Source organism: Gymnodraco acuticeps, unplaced genomic scaffold (genome assembly GCF_902827175.1).
Source record: "Gymnodraco acuticeps unplaced genomic scaffold, fGymAcu1.1, whole genome shotgun sequence".
Lineage (NCBI taxonomy): Eukaryota > Metazoa > Chordata > Actinopteri > Perciformes > Bathydraconidae > Gymnodraco > Gymnodraco acuticeps.
The window spans coordinates 3,626,598-3,649,156 of NW_022990238.1; the positions used below are offsets into that span (position 1 = coordinate 3,626,598).

At 40.6% G+C, this 22,559-nt stretch overlaps 1 protein-coding gene across 1 annotated transcript; it reads right to left on the reverse strand.

Annotated features, from left to right (window-relative positions):
• Nucleotides 1-2,942: 2,942 nt before the first annotated feature.
• On the reverse strand, nt 2,943-7,753 carry fscn2a (fascin actin-bundling protein 2a, retinal). The gene is made up of 5 exons (XM_034220301.1): nt 6,931-7,753; nt 4,310-4,466; nt 4,101-4,222; nt 3,834-4,001; nt 2,943-3,148 (listed from the first exon to the last, which is right to left on the reverse strand). The coding sequence occupies exons 1-5, from the start codon at nt 7,751-7,753 to the stop codon at nt 2,943-2,945; spliced, it is 1,476 nt and encodes a 491-aa protein (XP_034076192.1).
• Nucleotides 7,754-22,559: the final 14,806 nt, after the last annotated feature.

The window sequence follows — 22,559 nt, forward strand, 5'->3', positions numbered from 1 at the left end:
TGAATAGTGGGTAATGATCTGGGCTAGTGGGCAGAGCAATTATGGAGCTGTGATGCTCAAAGAACACATTTGCTAGTGCAATTATAGAATTAAACAAGAGGAGGCCAAGTGTCAATGTGAAATGTTCTGGTGTTGAAAATGGAGTTTGTGTTTGTAAAAGAGTCATTTGAAATTCTGAAAAAAATGAAACACAATACTTTGTTGTGGATAAACCATAGACTGTATATACAAAGAGATAAACATTATTAAACCATTGAAGAAGGCAAACACGTTACTGTGAAATCCTGTCCAGTTCTCTTCACAGTAAGTCAAATACTGTTAGTGTTGTGCACTGCAAATGACAGCTGATGCCAGTTCCAATTTAAACTCTGGAGTTGTGGACAGTGTAATTACAGCTTTCAGGTGACTGGGTGCAGTGTGCTGGATTGCTAACAGGTGTGGTGCTTATGGTGATTGTATCAGGATATGCTCCTTTCAAGGCACTTGTCACAGACGATTACTTTAACAGAGAGTGAACTAGTAGAGGTGCACACTGCCACCCAGTGTAGTGAATGGGAACATATTTGGGCACACTGACATTTCATATACTTTCAATGGAAAACCATAATTGATAATTAAGTTCCATTATAGAATTAATGCCAGCAAGCACTTTACCAGGAACTTGTAGCCAGCACACCCAGATTGTGTAGTCATTATTTCCTCACCAGTGTATTTATAGCCTACTGCTTTTCTCACTGTGTCTTTTCCCTTTTATAGGGAAGGACTTATGCTATATTTTGTGAATGACAATACATGTTAAATGATTGAGCCCTAAACCCTTTGTTGTTGCTTTCGTCCATTATTATTAATACTGTTACTAAAAATACAAATATAAAATAAATCAATAATGAACAAGCAGTTTTTTCATCATTATTATCGCCTCCTGTGTGCGGGGGCGTGCGTGACAGCGGGCGGACAGCTTGTGCTTTGTCTGTAAAAGTAGAATGGTATATGTGCAATCCAATTACCATGAACTGTTCCTACTATAAAAAGTTAAAATGCCATATATATAAAAGGCATTTTGAGTAATTTCTGCTCTATGGTACTTGAGCTGAAACATGAAAGCACCAGACTGAATTTATAGTACTTTAATTTCTTACTCGCAGACATCTGTTGTTTGTGGGATAATACTGACTAGTGGACATTATATTGAATACATTGGCAGATAACCTTGTCCAAACAGATCATTCTTGCTCGTCATTTGACATGCAGAACGCAGGAGACATGGTTCCTTATCTTAATCTGGCATACAACTGTTGTCCCAAAGTCAACAAGGATATTGTGAAGTTTTTATTGTCATCATCATTTTCAAAAATCGTATCAGAAAACAAAGATAGTTCAACAATACATTTCTACTGTTTTTAAATACATTCTAATATATGTCTGAAGGGAAGCTGTTGCAGGTTGCATGGGTGACCAAGCCTTTTAAGCCCTGCTTTCTAAAAATGTCTCTCTAATGTTTGCAAATTGCACAGAGGTTAGGGGTTATAATATTGATTTAGACATTATACTTGAACTATTGCAAATAGTATTTCTTTCTGGGAATAACTGTCAGAAATCTACAGGATGAATTGTGTACATATTCAGGTTGTACACCGTGTGGTCAAACTGACAGAAAACAAACAATCATTGTTTGGACACACACACATTAGATTGTATTATAGCATTATGTCAGAGCTGTAAAGGCCTTATTTATTCCAGTAGGAAACCTTTGCATTTTTCTATTCCATAACATTTTCTAATCTTATCTCCCAACTCTGAACACAGAACAGTGTATAAAGGGATGTAGAGTACAGTATAGTTTAAGGCCCCTAGGCAGAACATCAGAGAAGCACTTTCTGTGTTCATACCTGGTACATTAAAAATGATGTATAGTTTAAATGTGCTCCCTCTTTGTTTTTTTGCTTTTCTCCGGTGTGGTTATATGGAAATTCTACTGATATCCTCTATTCCTGAAAAGCTCAACTCTCTGTATCTCTGTGTTACACAAAAACATATGTCAGTGTTTGAAGTGATGCTTTGTGATGCTATTTGCTCCATCACACTTCATTTTCTTCATATTTCTCTCTAATAGAGCCCTCCATTTAGATGAATCAAAACACCATTGGCGCCAGCCATTTGTTGTTTTGAAGACAGTGGTACATTAGCATTGCTCAAAATGCCCACATATTTATAATAAAACATTTAAAAATATTGAAATAACTTAAAAACAGTGAAAAAACGCAGTGGGGTTGTTGACAGGAATTACAGAAGAAATATACTAATACAAATATTTGACTAAGGTCTAAACAAATATAAATGAGTATCCCTGTAAAAACAGCACACCTAACAATGCAGCCACATTGATCCTACATTGTGTAGATGGAGAAATCGTCAAAGGTTTTTCCAGCTTTTGGTGGAATTTTGTGTTTTTTACCAGGTTAATTCAGCAGAATTACTAATCGGGCCTTTTTTGCCTTTTATGGCCAAGCTTCCTGAATAGCCTAAACTGAAAATGACATTAAAGGCAGCAACAAGCAGAGGCAGCAACCCTTACACATATCTTTGTTCAGTGACTGCTCATTGTGTCTGCCCTCAAAGACAATTGGTTGTCAGTGTACCTATGTATACTAAACAAAAAGCCTGAATAATTGATACAGCTGCTTTTTGTTCTGGATTTGTGAAATGACATGTTTTAACCAGTATGTGTTGTTTGATGTTGGCATTTAACATTCACAAAAAATAACATGCATATCGCCCTTAGTGTTAAAAAATAACAACAAAAAACATTGGATCGGGCACCTGGCAGCTAGTATAAAAACAGAAAACATGTTACCCTCTCAGTCTGTTCCATTTGAGCTGTTAAAAGCAGGTCCTGCACCCCACCTTTCTGCTCCCTCTTTAAGGGCCCTGATTGAAAAGGATCAATACTCCCAAAGAGAAGATACATCAACATTTGTACCATCACCCATAAGTGTACCTCCCTGGTCTCCACGGAGGTACTTGCCATCAGAGCTCTTAATGGCGACGCGTCCATGTTCCAGGAACTCAAGGAAAAAGTCCTCTGGTTTTTCTCCATCTGAGCACACTAGGCCACTCCTAGAAACGTACCAGAACCTTCCATTCACACCTGCAGAAGGGCATATGGGTGAATTATAGGTTCACTGTTTGTTTAAAGGTCCCCTATTATACTGTTTTTCATCAATATATTATAGTTTTCAGATATATACAAAACATGTCTCTGAAGTGTTTGGCTCGAAATACCAAACAGATCATGCATTGTAACATCCCATAAACTCCTCTGTTTCAGCCCTGTGTCAAAAGTGCTGATTCTGTGTCTGTTACTTTAGATGAAAATAAGGAGCCACTCCCCACGCCCCTCTGAGAGACATTTGGTTAAAAAAGAACACAATGGAGCTCTAAGAGGAGATTAAGGTGATACGGGGGGGGGGTGGGGGGGTGGGTGGGGGGGTGTGTCACCTTGGTTGGTGATCGGCGTGTCACCTTGGTTGGTGATTGGCTAATGGTTACACAAGCCAAAATATCGTTATGACATCATAAAGTGGCCAAAATCTGATCAGCTCATTTTCAGACAAGTTTTTATATAAATTGATCATGACAAAAAGAGAGAGAATCTCTTTTCCTGAAACTTTCAGAATCTCTTTACACAGAGGGGACACATGTGTATGTATAAAATACATGAAACTGTGGATTTTACCATAATAGGTGACCTTTTAAATTAATGAATATCTATCAAAACAGAATGGTTGTTATGTTGAAAGATAGTATGTCAAGAACATCATGAGAATACTTACTTTTTACATGGTAGGCGCCATCATTGAAAATCAATGAGAAAATGTCATAGACTGATCGATTTGCGTTCAGAGTGTTGGAGTTCTTGTGGTGACACACAAAGCCATTCTCTCCACGAAGGATCAACATAGGGCGGTTGATGAGTTTCATCAGGAATAATTCATCAGCACCTACAATGCAGGAAAAATACTGTTCACTTTGTGTGCATTTAATCTACAAGGCTTACCCTGCAGCAGTGAATCTCAAGTGGCTTGGCTGAAAGGACTTACCGACTGCATCGCTGACTGCTGAGAGCTGACCGTTCTTCTTTGTACATACATACTTCCCATTACTTGCTCTGAGTGCCACTCTCTGTCCTCGCCACTCTATGTCAAACATTGTGTTGACCTCCCTGGGAAAAAGGCATGAAGACATAAGGGCGAAGTCATTGAAAACATTAAAGGGAGCTCACCTTTTGAAAGCTGTAATAGCTACTTACACTTCTGTGGCAGTGGACTGTATCTCTCCGTGAGTCACGAGAGTCCAGTAAGATCCACCATTGGTCCGGAACATAGACTTTTTGCTCTCTTTATCAATCTCCATCTGGAAGGTCTCCATGTCTGTTTCTACGTCCTGATTGGCGGAAATACTCACTCCTGGTAATAAGGGAAGAAAAGACAGCCATAATTATACCTTTTGTTCAATAGAAATGATTGACTTTATGGTTGCCTCCTCTTGAATGTAATTTGCTCTCTCAGGAGACGTGTACTTAACATGGTATTATTTAAGCACTTCTCTTTTGTTGGCCTTATTATACAGGGTGCTACCTTCAATGACTCATTCAAGGCTTCTGCCTCCTTATATAGGATGCATGTATTGCTAGGTCACAAATCATTTTATTTGGCAGATTAATAATACATATTTAAGCTGTGATTACGTTTATATTTACATTAATGACTTGCCGTGTGTTTCCTTACTAAATTAGGTTGGTTGCTTGATTCAAGGTCTAGTTACATCATTCTTAAAATTAATCCACTCTAATGGATTACACCAACGGAAAGTTCTGTACAATACATGATGCTTTGGCAAGATTTGCGGGAGACGTGGATAATAGTAGCAATGTTTTGCCCTTTTTCCACCACCATAACAAACATATCATTGTGTGTTTTATACTAAAAAAATACATTTTGAAGACAGAATCACTTTAAACAACAACCTGCTCTGTCGCTATCTGTGAGCTGCGGATGTTTTTATGCATCACTCTGTTAACTATTAAGCACATCTCATTTAATCAACTCGTGATGTGTTTTTGACGTCCAAAATAAAGTAAAGAAAAGATCAATCTAACAGAGTAGCATTACATTTTTGCATAAAATTGTGCATATTTTTCCAGATAGTAAATGATTGCTCCATTCTGTTAAACATGCGGCCTGATTTACAGCCAGTGTAATTTTGTACACTTAATCCACATGTATTAACACTGTCTGGTGGCGTGTGTTAGGTGGTGGAGAATACACAGACGCTACTGAACTGTGTCTGCTGTAGTTCAAATTAGATGCCACAGAAATATCCTTCAACCTTTCTCTTAAGCCTGTAACAACCCTAATCCCCCACAGTAACCCCTCCACCCTTCCTCGTCCATTTGCTTGCTGTAATTCCCGGAGTGGTGAAACGCAAATCTGCACTGCAGGGCCCACTAAGCAGCTTTCAGTGCTCGGTTCCTTTAAAAACGTGTATGCCACAAGCTAAACACTACAATACAAAATGTAATTGTTTATTCTATATTATGAGACTAGAGTGCAAGGTTGTACAAATATTGCCCTGAAAGGCACCTTCTTTATGCAGCATTTTATTCATTCATAAGCATAATGATGACTGCAGTCTTATGTTTGCTTGAGAACCTTGTTCCTCCGATATGCGCTCATATTGAATGAACATTGTACAGCTAGTTAAATAAGGCTCTTCTTTGTAATTGAATTTTAAAGCTTTAACTACTTGCAACAGAAACACAATTTGTTCCGCTGTCCTCCCACATTGTTTGCTGGAATTGTTATACAGGACAGAGCAGAACACATTGTGCTCAACATATATATATATATATTGTAACTCTGTACTGGCTGTAGCTCTGTTTTTCTGCAGCCACTACCCACAGATTTAAATCATTTGCAGACCAACACTCGATGGATGATTGTAAATAGCGAGTAACCGCTTAAAGTCCAATGATAGTAATTGACACCCGTGGGGCACAGACCTGCCCTGAAGTAATTTGCATGCTGCTTAATCTTCAATGGACACGCAGTGGAAATGACAAAGCCCATTACCACAATTACATTCACAGTACGGCTGTCAACCTTTCTGGATGCAGCGTGTAGACAATAAAAGTAAAACTTTCCCTACATTAGCGGGTAAATCTTGCTAATTTTCCTGTAAGAAAGAAATAATACAAATCCAGGCGATCTTGGGTTATCAAGGTCACTAGAATGTACTCTACTGTGCTATTTGTTCAGGTGTTTTAAAAAGGCTAGGGCTAGGCTATGAGCTAACATATCAATACCTACATTTGCTAAATTTAACAATTTGCAAAGTCTGTTTCAGTTTTTCAGCAGCTTTGCAAAGAAATGCAGGTAAACTAAATACTGAAAGGAGACAGAATAGAAAACTAAACCAAAGTGAACCACTGATATGAAATCAACAGTACCGGAAAGGTGACTACTACATTTAAACATAATAAGAATAACACGTAGAAAAAACATTAATCTTATTGAAAGAAATATATTGGGAAATAGCTGTCAGTCTTTTAAAATGTGATAATTTCTTACTTCCCCAAGCTTGAATTTAGCATCTAGCTACGCCTAGCCTACATATTTGCCATATTGTTTTCACACCCATCTGTTACCATACCATCTGTTAGGCCTTTCACCTTGCCTTATTTTTGGAAAAATCTACTTTTTTCAAACAAGGAACTTGCAAACAATCATATCTTGTCTTTTAACTTCCTTTTAGTTTCCAGAATAAAAATCATTCTGCTGTTTCGGTAACAATCCAATACATTTTATGTAGGAAACTTTTCAATTTTAGATAATGTACTTTTTAACTCAAGACTTCATTAGGACTGATTACCTTGTTTGACAGAGACAAATCTTTTGTTGGCAGCTTGAAAAACTACTTGTGGATGACTCTCTTCGAGATCAAACAGCTCATCTTTTCCAGGCTTGGAGCAGCGGCCGGACCGCAGCGTCCCTGTGGGGCCCACTGGGGTCAGATATTTCCCATCACTGTCCTTAAAGGCCAGCTTTCCGGACTTCAGCTCCAGTGTAAAGCTTGTATTATTGGTGTTCTCTTTCACCAGTTTGCCATCATTGCTGAGGAAACGACTGTCACAGGTCTTCAGGCTGTACTTGCCATCGAGGTATACCAAGGTGACCAGGGAGTGAACTCCCCAGGGAATGTTACTGTCCACGGAGATCTCTCCATCTGAAGCAGACAGATGGGCATAGCGCTTACGTGCCACGCTGAGCAAGCTGGCCTGCGGGTGTAAAGCCAAATGGACGGCCCACAGCTCTTGTTCCCCAATGGCTTGAGCAAAGCAGGACAGGTAGTCAGCCGAGCCTCCAAAGTAACGCAGGTAAGGCTCTGATTGCAGAGCCCAGCGGCCATCAGATTGAGGCACAATAAGGAAGCGACTGTCAGGGTCAGGCTTCTCTGCCCCACATGTGATCTTCCCATCTTTGTCAGAAGCCAGATAGCGTCCCAGATGGCTGCGGAGGAAAACTACCTGGCCGTCTTTCTCATCCTGTTCTAGGGTCCAGATCTGTTTCTTCTTCATGCTGACGCCCGAGGCATTCACCTTAAAGCCAAAGGCCTCGGCTGTCAGGTAGCGGCTGTCATAGTTGATAAGGCCGAACTGCAGCTTCAGAGCCCTGTTAAATCCGTTTGTGGGCATGCTTGAACAGTAAATAAGTTTAGTAAAAACAAGGGAAAGGGTAATGAGGGAAAACAGGCATGAAACGGAAATAGACAATGCTTGATCTATTCCGTCTTATGTCTCTCAAGCTGTAAATTAGTTCCACTTATCTCCTCTGACGGATGGTTTAGTGTTCCTTCCTTCTCCCGTCACTTTCTCTCTTTCCCCAGAGAGCTTGCACAGGCACTTGCTCCCTGTTCCTTAATGAGTTAGGATTAAAATCAGCAGGACGCACCACCTCAATCCAACAAGCCGCTGACGTCACATACCAGTGCACCAACCGTGAACCTCCCCTCCTCCCTCTCCTTTCCCAGTACAAGCTCAGCACAGATTCGTTCTCGTTATCTCTTCCATATCTTCTACTTTCTATCACCTCTTTCTTTTTGTCATCCCCTGCCCTTGTCGTTCTTTCCTGTAACTCACACTAGTACACTTGTCTTTCTTGCTGACTGCCTATTGGTTGTTACTCTCATATTTAGGTCCATTTACTCGTAGCCAGGCCATCCAGCTTTAGGATTATCCTAGCTTTGATCTGCTGGCGAGCCACAGCCTAATTCGAAAATGTCCAGAGAGTTAAGGTGCTTTCGCTTACTCCCCGCTGCTTCTTTTTCCCTTTTTTGATTCTCTTTTCAAAGAATAAATGGTTCATGTTCATGAGTTTATGTAAATACGAGCCCATGTTGAATATAGTTCACTTCCCATGAATGAACCTTCTGCTTTTTAAAGACTTGATGTAAAGATTCAAATTAAATTCACAAAGAGCCTTGTTCACATTTCATAAGTCAGCGATAATGTACGTGGCTGACTGAGTTAAAAGAACAGTCTTAATTTCCACATGTAGAGGAGCTATAAAGCAATACTGTTTGCTTCAAGTCTTCAGAAGCATTTACATTTAGGATGTGAGTTTAAGAGGGATTTGAATTGCATACATTTGAATGTGCAAGTTTGCACATTTGCCTTTGCTCCATTGTCATCTTAGTAGATTCTCAGATCAAGTGACAATCCTTCCAGACCCACCTCTGGTATTCTGTCAGTCAACTGATAATACATGACGTGACTCCATGACCTTTGTCACAGAGAACACGAAGGGCAACCTTTTGTAAGAGCATTACCACCGTCTTTCATAAGGTTCCTGGGGACGTTGAGGGTAATACCGAGGAGAACTAATTGTAAGACGTTTTTAATTCAAAACACACCACAACGTAAATTCCTTGGTGTGTGATTTCTAATTGATAATCATTAAAGGGACGTTTTTAATGAAGGGGATCTATTAACGTTGACAGTTAAGAGTGATCCTCGGCCAGCAGAGGGGGTTCACGTTCTAATGTTAATCTAAAGACAAAGGTTGTAAAAGCCCAAAGCTTTGATTTGTGTAGTAGCTTGAGGACAATTATTGTTATTGAGGTCACACAGGGTAAAGGGCATTGGGTCGATTTTTGTTGAATGCCAGTTTTTTCTCATAATGCTTCATCAGAAGTGCTTGTCATCTGGTTTGAAAAGCTTCAGAAACCTCCTTCCATCACACTTACCTGAGGTTGTAATTGTTGGGGCTTTTCTTTCTAAATACGCATAGTCTGACATTCAGTTCAATCATTTTCAGTATCTTTCCTCAATGGCATTTAAAGTGTCACCTTCGTTTGTACATACTAAAAGTGTATGCAAGTTAGTTAGAAGAATAACAAAGGGAGCATTAGAGGATTTTAAATGGAGATCCGGACTCAATTTCACGACCAAACATATATTACAAACAACATACATTTTTTTAGGCTTCAGGCGAGTCTACTATTGGTTGCATTAGCTTTTATTCCTTGAAGCTAGCTGTTTTTAAATGGTAACATTTAATTCTTCAAACTTGACCAAAGCAATGGTTATCCTGCTCTTACTTGCCTTCAACTGTGAGGAAAAATCTTTCACGTTAACAGATCACGTCTTTCACAATTAGTCTAAATATTCTGTTTGTGTTTTCAGCCTGTGCTCACTAGGTGGCAGCATTGCCATGTACTAGTACACAATTGGTTATACTGGGACAGATGGCCAGTAAACATTATTAGATGAGAATGATAATATAATAAGATTGTCATATTTCTTTTTTTAAATGGTATCGCAGTTTCAGAAATACAATTAGGTATGTAATCCTAAAACCATTTCTCTATAAACAAAACTTGGTTTTCATATTGAGATAGTGAACATTAAGGTATTGGTAATTGTGTCAAATAGTGTTGTGTATCTTTGTAATGTATGCCATGGCAGTACATATAAAGTAGATCATTTACAAATACTCTCTGAGCTACTTGGTGTACCAGAGGAAATGTGGAATTTTTCAATCAATATAGCAGTTCTGTGTGCATACACATAGCAGTGATTCAGTGGTTGGTAAGATTCTTGACCAGTAGATGGCAGTGTTGACTATGAGTTGTAGTTTGTTTTCTCTCACAAATTGGAATTCCTTTGATCAATGGATTCACTGGACTAGATGTCACTTCTCATTTTCTCAAACTTCCTCATGAAAATAAGTTGTTTGGCTGGTTAAACACAAAGCAAAAGCGGAATCAAAATGTGTTCAGTATTAATTAATGTACTTATGTTTCATTCTGAAGTAACTTGAGCAATTGTGTTTATTGATAAATAATGGACTATATAAAATGTAAAATACATAAATCCCTAAAATAACATTTACAAATGTTAAACGATTCAATCTTATTTATTTTTGCCATAAAATAACTCTTAAATGGTAGAAAAAACCATGGAAAATAGGGAAATGACCAGGCAACAATGAGTTGTGACACTGTAAAACCTATTATAGTTTAGTCTTTAGGCACAGTTTTGCACCAAAATGGAATAATACAGAAAGTGTAACTTGAATTATAGGGAAAATACAAAGTCATTAGTATGCTGCTGCTGTGAAGTGATGAACTGCTTGACATCTTTAAATCAGCTGAACACCATTTATTGCAAATACAAACTGAAAAAATAACTTTTGTGAGGAAGAGGACGTACTGTTGCTAATATACCAGGTCTCTTATGACAGAAATAAACCTCAACAAAAGAGGACTGTCTCTCTCCTGTCCTTGAGATGCCCTAACTCTCCCTCTCACTCCAGGAACATAATGAGCAACAACTGCACGTCATTTAAACTGTAGTGGTCCAGTGGTCATGCCAAATTGCATATTGTGACCTAAATGTATTTACTTTTCTCTCCTGCCTGAGAGAATAACGAAACCTACACTGTTAGCTCTAAAAGAGAATGCTTGAAGGAGGGGGGGGGGTCGGGGAAGTGTGAAAGGGGTTTGTTGGTCACAGAGACACGCATGTGCACACACATACCCAGACTGTATACATGCACCCACGCACAGATCAAATAGTGAATGGAGGTCTCCCCCTCGGGCATGAACATGGATTAATGTGCCCAGTGCGATTATTTCATTTATAACTGTCTTGGACCTTTTCAGATAAGACAATTTTTCAGGTTGCCATCCACTAGCACCTTTACACTGCATCTATTAGCCTGCCAAGCACTCAGAGCTCCATTTAAAGGGCCAGCACCCTCCCTGTTTAGCTTGCATTGTAAAGCATTTTCATAGAGGAGTCAAGCTTTTCAGGTGCAAATTGAGCCCAACTTACTCCTAAAAGACATTCAAATGATTTAAGCAATCAAAAAAAATGGCACCCCAGAAAATGATGTGGATTTGAAGACAGTTCATCTCTTCACCATGAATTATCTTAAAAACGGTGCATTTACCAATTCAGATGAGCTTAGTTCCTGAAAGACTCAAAACTATAACATTTTCTCACGATTGTACATGATTGTAAACCAGCATAACCTATTGGGTTTTGTCCTTGAAATGGCTTCATAAAATCATTACTGTATAACTCGCACCCCCACTACTCATGTGCTATGCAGTACAGCACAGGTCCAAACATGTCCTTTCTTTGCTCCATTGTGCCCCTTTGGAACCTGCTGCCCCCCGTAAAACCAGCAGAGTAAAACGGTCCATGAGACGTGCAGTATAGTAAAATGTAAAATGGCTGCCTTGGCTGGGATTCTCCTTCCTCAGCAGCTTGGTGCTCACTGACCCCATTAATCCAGGTGTTCATTCATCTACAGGACCGTCCTTCCATCGGCCGTAAACTGCTCACCCCACTGTGTTTGCCCGGCCCAGCCTCTCACTCCTGCTCTACCAGTGTAATGGGGGCTGCCAATGAGCTAAGTATGGGCAGCCATATAAATGAGCCTTGGTAAATGTCAAGCCTTTTAATTCTCCATTGTAATGCCACATTTGTTTTGTAGGCTGTCATTTGTTTTTAGAGTGAGCCAAACTTGTTAAACCATCCCTCCCCCTGTCCCTATTCTCCGAGGAGTGAAAACGAGAACTGGTCATGCAGAGAAAGAAGGTGGTATAACTTAATTGGAGGTTACATCGCTGTCAGTGCAATACATTATTGACAAAGATAACTCAACTCTCAGTAAAGCGATGTGTAAATAGGTAAGCAATAAAAGCAGTTCTCTTATTGATTACACTGTAGGCTGACTGCATACAGCTGTGCACTGACTGGGCTCTTGTTCCGATGCAGACGGGGTGAGCTTTAAGGGACAGGATGCTCATGTTAATGTCATCCTTTGCTCTGAACAGCAGAGCTAATATGAGGCCTCCTCTTATGCCATTCTCACAATTACCTCCGTCTCTTTTGTATTAAGAGAATGATCGTGTGAATTACAATTAAAGGTATGCATCTGTTGTGTGTGAGCTTATATCTGAGGGGATGTGAGCCTGCATGCGTGGCTAACACTCGCCATCCTTGTGTGTGTTCTTTGTTTGTTGCCTGTGCGTGGGTGTGCATGCATACATGATCATTTATGTGCAAACACATGTGTCCCAGTGTCTCCACATGTTGGTCTGTTCACTCAGAGGTTTATATACAAGCTCTGCCTGCAATAGCCAGACATACGTCGCAGTGCATTTCGGCTCCCTTACTTTTTACTGCATTCCCACACGCAGAGACTGTAAAGAGAGTGATTTACACACAAGTGAATAGATACTGCGAGCTGGTGATACAGTCCATGCACTATAACCCTCCCCATGCTGATTCGAAAGCTCCAGTTAGTCCTAGGTTACTTTTAAGAGGGTCAGAGGAGCATGTTTGTTTAGCATCCCAGCAAAAACTGTCAGTGGGATTGTTAGTATAGTTGCCAAGGGGAAAGAAAAACTAAATTATCCAAAACAGTGCAAGTGCCAAGACATTACAGGGATCAAAGTCAACAAGGTAACAGCTACTCATGGCGCCATGTAAGGTCAATATTAGCACTGATAACTAATTAAACTAAGACAACTGCCTCAGCCAACAGTTGTAAATAAATGAGACAATATTTTGGAGGAAAGAGTGATGAGGAAAGGAGAGGCCTTATTATGTAGTTTGAACTCAGCCAAGCTGTATATCCAACGTCTGTCTCCATAAGCCCTGAGCGCTTTATGTGTTCATCTACACAGAGATGCCATTTGCCCTAGCACACACACACACGCACGCACACACACGCACGTGCGCACACACACATTCCCTCAAATGACTACGGTAGCTTGTCTGACAAATTGAGCACATTTGTTCACAGGAGAAATTTTCATTGAGCAACTGGGACTTCTCCCGTCTCCTGTTGTTTCTCATTCAGAGGTTTCCTCCCCTCTTTCTCTGTCTGTGGGTAGATTGTTTACAGCAGGAAGTGCCTGGCATCCCCTTACTTGGCATTGGGAGACAGTGACTTGGCTGGTGCCCGTAGCCCAACATCATTCACAGTCCCAGTGCCTGCTTCAATGTAATTCATGTGCTTTTGGGAGACATCCTTACCGGAATAGAGAGCATTTTTGTTGATTATTCCGTCTGTTTTTGATTACATCCTGGCTAGCCTCTGAGAGCGGTGGACAATTTAGCTATCATTGCTAGATGGGTTAATGGGGCCTGAGCTGGAGGTTTATGTTGGAGTAGGCTGAGATTTTTTGTTTTTACAGCAATGATTACTGCACATAAATGTTGGTGTGCTATTTCTCTTCCCATGTATGTGTGCATGTGCCTACAGGTTGACATTTGTGGTTTTGAGTTATTGAATGGATTGCATTGAAATTTGGTGCACATATTAATGAACTGATCAGTCTCGGCTGTCTTTTATGTTTACTGTTAAATAGCTAATCGTAGCTTCTAAACTACGATGATGATCTTGATGAACATTAAATAGCATCAACATGTTAGTGATTTCAAGTTAAACCACTGACATTTGCATTTAGCCTAACAGTACCTAGTTTTATCCTTGTAGTCTTATTCTAGTAAAGCTATAAATCATCAGATGTTTAATCCATCTCAGCTCATGCCAGTTTGAACAGACCAATCCCTGTTGTTTGCAGCAGTGATGTCGGACACACTGTAAAATAAATGATATTGGTTTCTTCAAGGTACACACAGATTTTGTGCCCTTTGATCCTTAAGATGGATGTTGCATGGTCTGAATAGTGCTAGCTTCTGCATAAGTACTCCAATTGCTCTCTGCTGATGTGCTAAGCCTACTGGGCCTGTTTGTGCTGGGTAAGCTTGTATTTCCTTGAGCATGCACCACCTGTCAGCTAGCAACACAAATGTCTGTGGATGTGTGTTTGTGTGTGTGTTTATATGTTCATGCATGGACCTTACAAGCCTGTCACAAGCAATGACTAGTGGCACAAGCCAAACCCATATGTTGTTTTTTCTACTGTATAACAGTATGGGGTTGGCACCCTCTTACTAAGGAGCTTTTAGACTGTAATTGTATTCCTAAAGCGTTTGTGCTAGTGTATGCTCATGTTAGTGCATGCAACTTTCCCATGGGGCTACCTGATCCTATTACATGATCTAACACACATCAAAGGGTTAAGAGCTGTCTTCCTCTATAGTCATTAAACCTTTTCTTAGCAACAGTAAATCATCGCGGTGCTGGCAACAGCTGCTCTGATCACCTATTAAAACTTCCATAATGTGCCATGTGTTCAGAGTGGGGAGTGTAAGCGGACACTGGCAAAAAGATCCCAGATAAAGGCCATCCCGAGCCTCTGATCTGGCTCCTATGGTCAGGATAGTGAGGGAAGTAGTGTGAGATGACAGAAAAGCCTTGTCATTAAGGACAACTGCTTCAGGGCTTGAAACCATGCAGGATACAACACTGATATGCCCTGGACTATAGATATAATAATATCTCAAGGCACCAGACTGTAAGATTTTATCAAGCCTTTAGCCCAGTTGGTTGAAGTCTTTTAAACATATTATATTCAGAGCTGAAGAGTTCCCCCACAAATGCCTTTTAGCAGCTGAGAAAATAGTTTACTGATTGAAGCCATATTAGAGTGTAGTAGAGGAATGCAATGTGTGCACATGTGAAATGTCTCTTAAAATAGTCAATGATCAACTGCATCCAAAATGTGTGATTAATCTAAACCTTAACAAGATTACACAGCAGCTTCTGCAGAGGTCCACACCAACCCGGTTTGCAGCAGATAATTTGACCACAGGCTTGTTTATTCCCCTGAACTGTTGAGGTAAAGTGTGTGGAAATCAATAGCAGCACCAGCTAGCTGGACGACTGTCAATGTGTACAGAAGCACACACTCAGGAGGCCCGTCTCCATGGAGACACAAACAGGGCATGATACTGCCCTCAGGTGAATTCTCTGTGTGGCTCCGGCAGCTGAATTGGTCCATTTAGGTTTCTCTTTTTCTTGTCTACATCTTTGTCTTTCTCTTTTACTTTCTCCCCTACTGTTCCGCAGCATGAGCTGGGGCCGACTTTTCTATCTCTTTCTTTTACTCACTCACTTTCAGTTTCTCTCCCACAGACAGGGAGAAAGGCAAAAATGCAGGAGAAGATACAAGGTAAAATTGGCTCTCTGTACATAACTGTCACAAGCCATTCAGAGGATGGATGCTGATTTGTGACTGCCAAGGTTGCAGATATGTTTGTCCGTTGATCTCATACCACAGCCCATGCATGCTGTGATCTTCCCTTCCCTCTCTCTGGCTACATTTCTTTCACCTTTTTTGTCCTCACCGTTCTTTAACATTTTCTTTACTTCTTCTTCTCAGTCAGAAAAGAAGATTGTTTATCAGACCTCTCACCTCTTTATTGTACTCACTGTATATGTCTGTGCTTCTGTTGTCTGCTATCATAAGGTACATTTAGTGCTTTGAGCTTATTTCAAATGTAGCACACCAACCCCAAAGGATTTGTTTGAAGAAAATGAGAGATGTCTCCAAAATGTCTGATCAAAGCCTGGCATAGTTGCCAAGGGGCTTCAACTCATGTTGATAAAATGTCCAAATGCCAGTCATGGAGCTTATGACTGCCTAGTATCTAAGCAGATTGTATATTTTTAAAGTGCTAGATATATTCGAGAAGGAGAAGAGAGCGAAGCCATCCATTAACGGACATGGATGTGTTTAAGGACTCAGGGGGCCTGGCAGCTGGGCATAATTATTTTATATCCTGCTATGACTGGCACTTGTACACACACACACACACACACACACACACACACACACACACACACACACACACACACACACACACACACACACACACACACACACACACACACACACACACACACACACACACACACACACACACACACACACACACACACACGAGTCCATGGTCTGTCTCTCCCTCTTTATGTCTCTCTCCAATATGCTCGCAACTTGTGCTATTATACATGCTGAGATCCCTTTTCATCGTGGGTAGAGCTACTACAGAGCTAAACAGGAAAAAAGTGTATGTGTGTGTGTGTGGCCTAGCATTACTATACTTGTGGGGACCTAAATCTGTTTACACAGTCACGTGTGGGGACAAATTGGAGGTCCCCATGAGGGGAATCATTCATTTTAGGGTGAAGACTTGGTTAGGTTTAGGATTAGGGTAAGGTTAAGGGTTAGGGTTAGGCGTGTGTGTGTGTCTACAGAAAATCTGTGAGTATTAGTTTCGACCACCTGCATCCTAGAATGTGGGAGATTATGATTTTCTTCTTTTATTATATGTATATATAAAAGCTTCCACATTTTTATTCAATTGAGTGCATTATTCAATTTGGGTGTTTGACTAGCATCACAAGTCACTTATCCACGCAAATATCCAACATTATTATTGGTATGGGCCATTAGAAACAGGCCGTCATGGTTACGGTATCACCTGAAGAATATCCATATATGTATTTGTTGCCGGAACAAATGCAGGGTAATGGGAGTAATAGTTGTATCTACACTATCAGATCGAAAACATTCAAATAAAAACAACGGAGCGTAAAAGGGTATTAAAAGGGAGTGGGATCTCTAACCCTATGACCCTATGACGCTTGTCTGATAAAATAGCAACATGAACTGTCATTTTGTCATTCATATACCTCAAGTCTGAATTGCACATTCAAAAATGTCACCAGTTATTTTAACATGGGACTTTTAACGTATTGCCAAGGTTGATAATCATTCATATTTAAGGAAATACTGTGTGCAATGCTATGTGAAACACCTCTAATCATGCGTCCAGGCAAAACTTAAAAAGGAAGAGACAAGATATACCGATGTACATATTAGCACTTGTATGCACGTGAAGGAGCGTAATGACACAGACAGGCGCATATTCTATTGGCCTCGAGTGGTAGCTATTGTATTGTGATAAATGGAGGGCCTCCTGCCCCTATATCCACAGGGCCCTGCAGCGGTCTACTGGGAGCATGGGGATGCTTGGTGGCCTTTCTTCCAGGCTTCATCCCTCCTGACTCAGCACCAGCTGTGCACACCAGCAGGGAAAAGGACACGCAAAGGGTACAAATAATTCAGTCGAGATTCATGGTATAGTATGATCCTAAGACACAGTTAGACACCCGTCTTTCTTTCCCTCCCTGACAGCTAACCAGGCAAAGCGTTTCAGAGGAAAGACCATCATGCTCTGTGGGATAATGGACCTATGGATGATGTCATGTAGACGCAAGATTTATATGGGGTACTTACAGAAAATGTGCCGAAATGGTAAAAATGCAGAATGATTTGTAATGACAAACTAAAAGCTCTGTTTCAGTGTAAAGATGTTTGTGGCCGTTTATTCTAGATCATCTGGATATAATTGCTGCTTGTTTAAATCACCGCAGAACTGCATCCTGTACAGACGCACTTAATCAAAAGCTGAAGTTGGCAAATTTGTCTTGAGGTTTGAAGACAATCTCTGACAGTTGCTCTGGCTGACTCTATGCCCAGAAGCCACTGTGGCATTAAAGGAGAATGCGCTTTACGGCCACAATGGCAGGCGTGCCAGCGGAGCCAGGCAGTGATCATGGTAGCACCCATGGTGGGCTGTCAGAGAGAGCTGTGTGGCAGCGCTGTGTGGTTGAAGTGCCTGCTCTCCCCATAATGGAACAGCTGTTTGGAGCGCCGTGCACTAGGGCGCTGGAGCACAGAGTAAATAGAGGAGAAGAGCAATGTAAACAGAGATGGGATGGCGGGAGCTGCTACTGTGAAAGGGGGTAAACACCCCAGAGAACTAGACGGAGAGGTTGTCGACACAGGAATGCACAAACACCACTACACAGGAGGGTGTGGAAAGAATGGGGGGTGTCATGGGGAATAAGGAAACAGTGATGCTCTTCTCCAGCCTCAGGTTCCCATATAATACCTGGCCATAATATTTTTATTTTGATGAGACGGATAATCATTTGAGTTTATATAAGCATTTGAAGTCTTAATACTAACCTGTGGGTTAGTCATCAACCCAACGCCCTAATTTGATTAGATTTTGGTTGTAACTGATTAATTGAGCTAACAGCTGATCTCCTTCCTAAGGGGGGCAAATGCCTTTCTTTGTTATTTATGAGACAAAGAGCGTTTCCAGCTGTCCTGCACTTACAACTGGGATAGAACGAGAAGGCGCCTGACCCCTTTTATGACAGGCTGTAACTTTGCCTGCTGCTGGGTCAATAGTGTGGACAGTGAGAAAAAAAACGGTGGCTGTTGGCAAAGTATCGTTTTAAACAAGGAAGACATCCATACTTGTGAGATCAGCCCTTAATTAATGCCGGTGTTGAGATTGGAGCAAGAAGCCACACCCTCTGACTGACCGTGCAGGCAGGCTCAGTTTGGTTTGTACACAATTATGGTTGGTGCAGATAAGATATTTTGATTTTGTGACCCTTTTAAAACGGAGACAATCCCCTGATTACACACTAGTATTGTATATATATAGTATTGTGATTGTTGCCACGCTGTTTCAATACATATCCGAGATAGCTGAAGATGATGTGGCTTTTAGATCTTTTGTTTTCCTTTAAACTATAACGCTCATTGGGAAATTACCCGCAAGCGGACAATCCTCCTTCAATGTATACTCGCACAGTGATTTCAGCTTTCTGAACATCTCCTTTATTTTAATTTTCTACGTTTATTTAGTCATGGAAACACTACAGCTGTATCACACAACAGAAGGAAAGTATGAAAAGTGTTTTTTGTTTGTTTTTGTATAAAAGATGACAAGACTTTAAGCCACAAATAACAGGGCCAAAGAGACTATGATATTGAGTCATTTATTTGTTATGCTGTCGGGGCCATGTAAACAGGGAGGCAATATTACATCAGAGTTTTTGAGCAACATATGTAGCGAGGAGCAACCGTAATCCCATGTAATACTTTGAAAAGCTCTTTTTGCATCGCTGATACAGAATCTTTACAAGCCACCAATAATGAGCAACAGAGAATTGGATTAGGGGTGGCATGGCTGGATATGGGCCATGGCCAGCAGCACACAGCACTTAGTGACTTGGCTGTGTGCTGGCACATGTGTCTATACAACACAGGAGTATACGTATTAGTCCAATGTATCCCTATGAGGAAGTATAGGCATTTGCTAACAGCAGTTAGCACAGCATTGAAGCCACCTCTGAAAGCCTCCTACTAAACATGCTGTAAACATGTGCACAGTTTAAGCTTTTGGAAACCTTATGCACTTAATATTGTAAAGTCTCCTATTTGTCCCTAAACAACATGATGGTCTTATTTAACATCAAATGCACCTAAATATTTCCAAACTGGAATTTACACATTTTATATTCACTTAATTTCAGACTTATCTGAAAGCCCCTCTCTCCAATATTTGTATGAGTCCAAAATGTCACGATCAAAGATATTTTTCCCGCCGAGGCAGCACTTTTGCTTTACTCCATAAAATAAATGTGTTACTTCGGCATACAGTATAGTTGAGGTATTATGCATTGGCCGTAACTGCTCCATAATTGATATTCTCAAAAACGATCTTTAGGGCTTTACTGCCCTTTGAGAAGAAGCAGCAGTCAGCGTCTGAATGATCTGTTTGTCCTGCTCTCTTCTCCCAGCACCTTGTTAAGACCCAAGGCCTCACCTCACCCTCCTGCTACACACACACACACACACACACACACACACACACACACACACACACACACACACACACACACACACACACACACACACACACACACACACACACACACACACACACACACACACACACACACACACACACACACACACACACACACACACACACACACACACACACACACACACACACACACACACACACCAGTCTGTCTGTCCCCTGAACAACCCCCTCACAGTCAGAGGCCAGACAGGGTCGAGCAGAGGGCGAGACATTTATGAGGTGTAGATATTTGTGCAGGAAAGCATTCCTCCTGTTGACACTGAGCAACACAGTCAACTGGATGCTGGACGAGCTGAACCAGACAGGCACTGAAAAGTAAGACAGGCAGAGCAGTCTGTCAAGTGAGAGGTAACAGAATGCAGGTTGTAGACTTTAAAAATCTGGTCGCAATGAGGAAAACGATAAAGAATTTGGGGCATTGACCTGTTTTAGTGACCTTATCGTTCCCATGCAAAGTGAATGTTTGATATAATTCAAAGCATGTAATCGGTCAAAAAATGTCCACTACAACTGAAATTGTCTCATTAGATCCCTGATGAATATGATCTTGACTATGTATCTCTTAGTAAAGGGGTTTAATGAAGTAAAACCTTCTCAAAGCATGAAAATAACCTTAAGGCCCCCATCCACCCACCCTTAACCCTATCTTCAGCGGTGGTGAGTCCCTCCCGCCCCCATGCTGATGGTGCAGGAAGGACCATGGCTCTGACACGGGGCAGTGGCCATAGTCAACACAAAAGGTTGTGGTCATAAACAGAGCTGTTTGTGTTCATTGGGCTGCTGTTGGAGATGACTGATGTGCCCATTAGCCCCTGTCTGGGCATTAGGGGGCAGGGGGGAGTGGTACTCAGGCTCCATGCAGGACAAAAACATCCCTGGGCCTGCAGAGAAAGGTCACTGACCCATATTGTGTCTCCTTTAGGCCCAGCCAGTGGTTATATCAGTGATTCAGGTTACCGAGATTGGCTTCGTCAAAGCTGATGAGCAAGTATGCAAATGTGCAAATGCTTTAGGTTAGGGATGATGTTGTGTGAAAGAGGCATTTACCTTTTTCTCCAGGCTGTGGATGGAGGATGTTTATATTGCAATTGCACTATTGTAGACAAAGAAGTATGGAAATACTACACTGTGTCTTTAAGTCAAACTACACAAATAAGCTGTTTTCAGTGTAAAAGCTTATTGTATGAAATGTAGTATTCTTATTCTTCCACTAGATAGCGCCCTCCTTTACATCCATTCTTTATTAAGGCGATGTGAAGAACGCATCTAAAAATCCCTTTTTATTTTGATCAGAAAAACAAATATCAAATTTAAATAAATTGTTACATTTCTGTGTAATCGTATTTATTTTTTATATCTATAAAAAATCTTCATCCTATACAATACATTTGTAAAAAAAATGCAGCACAAATACAGAAATTACAAATGTACAAGTATTTTAAAACATTAACACACTCAACGCTGACCGATATGTTCAGGGGCGACTTTTTCTCAGTTTTCTATCACACACCAACAAGAACCAGTTATTTTAAATAAAAAATTAAATAAAAAAACTTGCACATGAATCACAAAAGTTCACATCTATCTCTGAATCAGCCATCATCTTATTTACACAGCTTGGCAGCTAAACCCAGTAGGCTTTATTTGATGCTGTGACAGATCTGTCTCTATTTACTAAGGAACTCAAATCTCATATAAACTTAGTTCAGCCAGAGACACTTACATCAAAGGATTTATCGCAACAAATACAATAATTTGTCAGAAAAGGGTCTTGTGCTTTACAAATTATTCCAAGTAGCCTCAAAAATATAAGTAGCCTCACAATCCTAAAGGGAGCACATTACAACTCCCTCAGGGGTATAGAGAACAGAACCTGGCTCATGCTCTACATATAAATTAGATAACTGATGCACAACGAGTAAAGAGCTGTCATTACCATGTGTGGTAATAAGAAACCAGAACACGTGGAGTTTGGGGAATGGTGAACCGAGAAATCTGCTGTGCGATAGGTGAGAGTTAACTATTATTTTTTTCTGCAATGGCAGCAGAAGTTATTAAAAAAGAATGAATGCAAGTTAGTCAAAATACTCCTAATTAGTCATCTTCCTGTTGATTGATAAAAACAATGGTACTGATCAGCTAATGCCTTGTAGCTCTGTCTGAACTAGTTACTCCATTTTTGTTAATAGGTAAGTACTAAGGGTTTTATTCCTAGTTAAAAAAACAAACCTGTTAGATATTTGTGAGACAAATGTACCAAAGCACTAGGTTGGTCTGTTCTTTAAAAACAGTCTCTTTGGTATAATTTTGTGTCGAG

What these genes read in the sequence shown, in the direction of transcription:
- fscn2a (XM_034220301.1), bottom strand. Translation starts at nt 7,753, where the DNA reads ATGCCCACAAACGGATTTAACAGGGCTCTGAAGCTGCAGTTCGGCCTT. An exon ending in ATTTGTCTCTGTCAAACAAG is followed by an intron (nt 4,467 to 6,930) that starts GTAATCAGTCCT and finishes CCTTATTACCAG; the next exon opens with GAGTGAGTATTTCCGCCAAT. An exon ending in TGGCGCCTACCATGTAAAAA is followed by an intron (nt 3,149 to 3,833) that starts GTAAGTATTCTC and finishes GCCCTTCTGCAG; the next exon opens with GTGTGAATGGAAGGTTCTGG.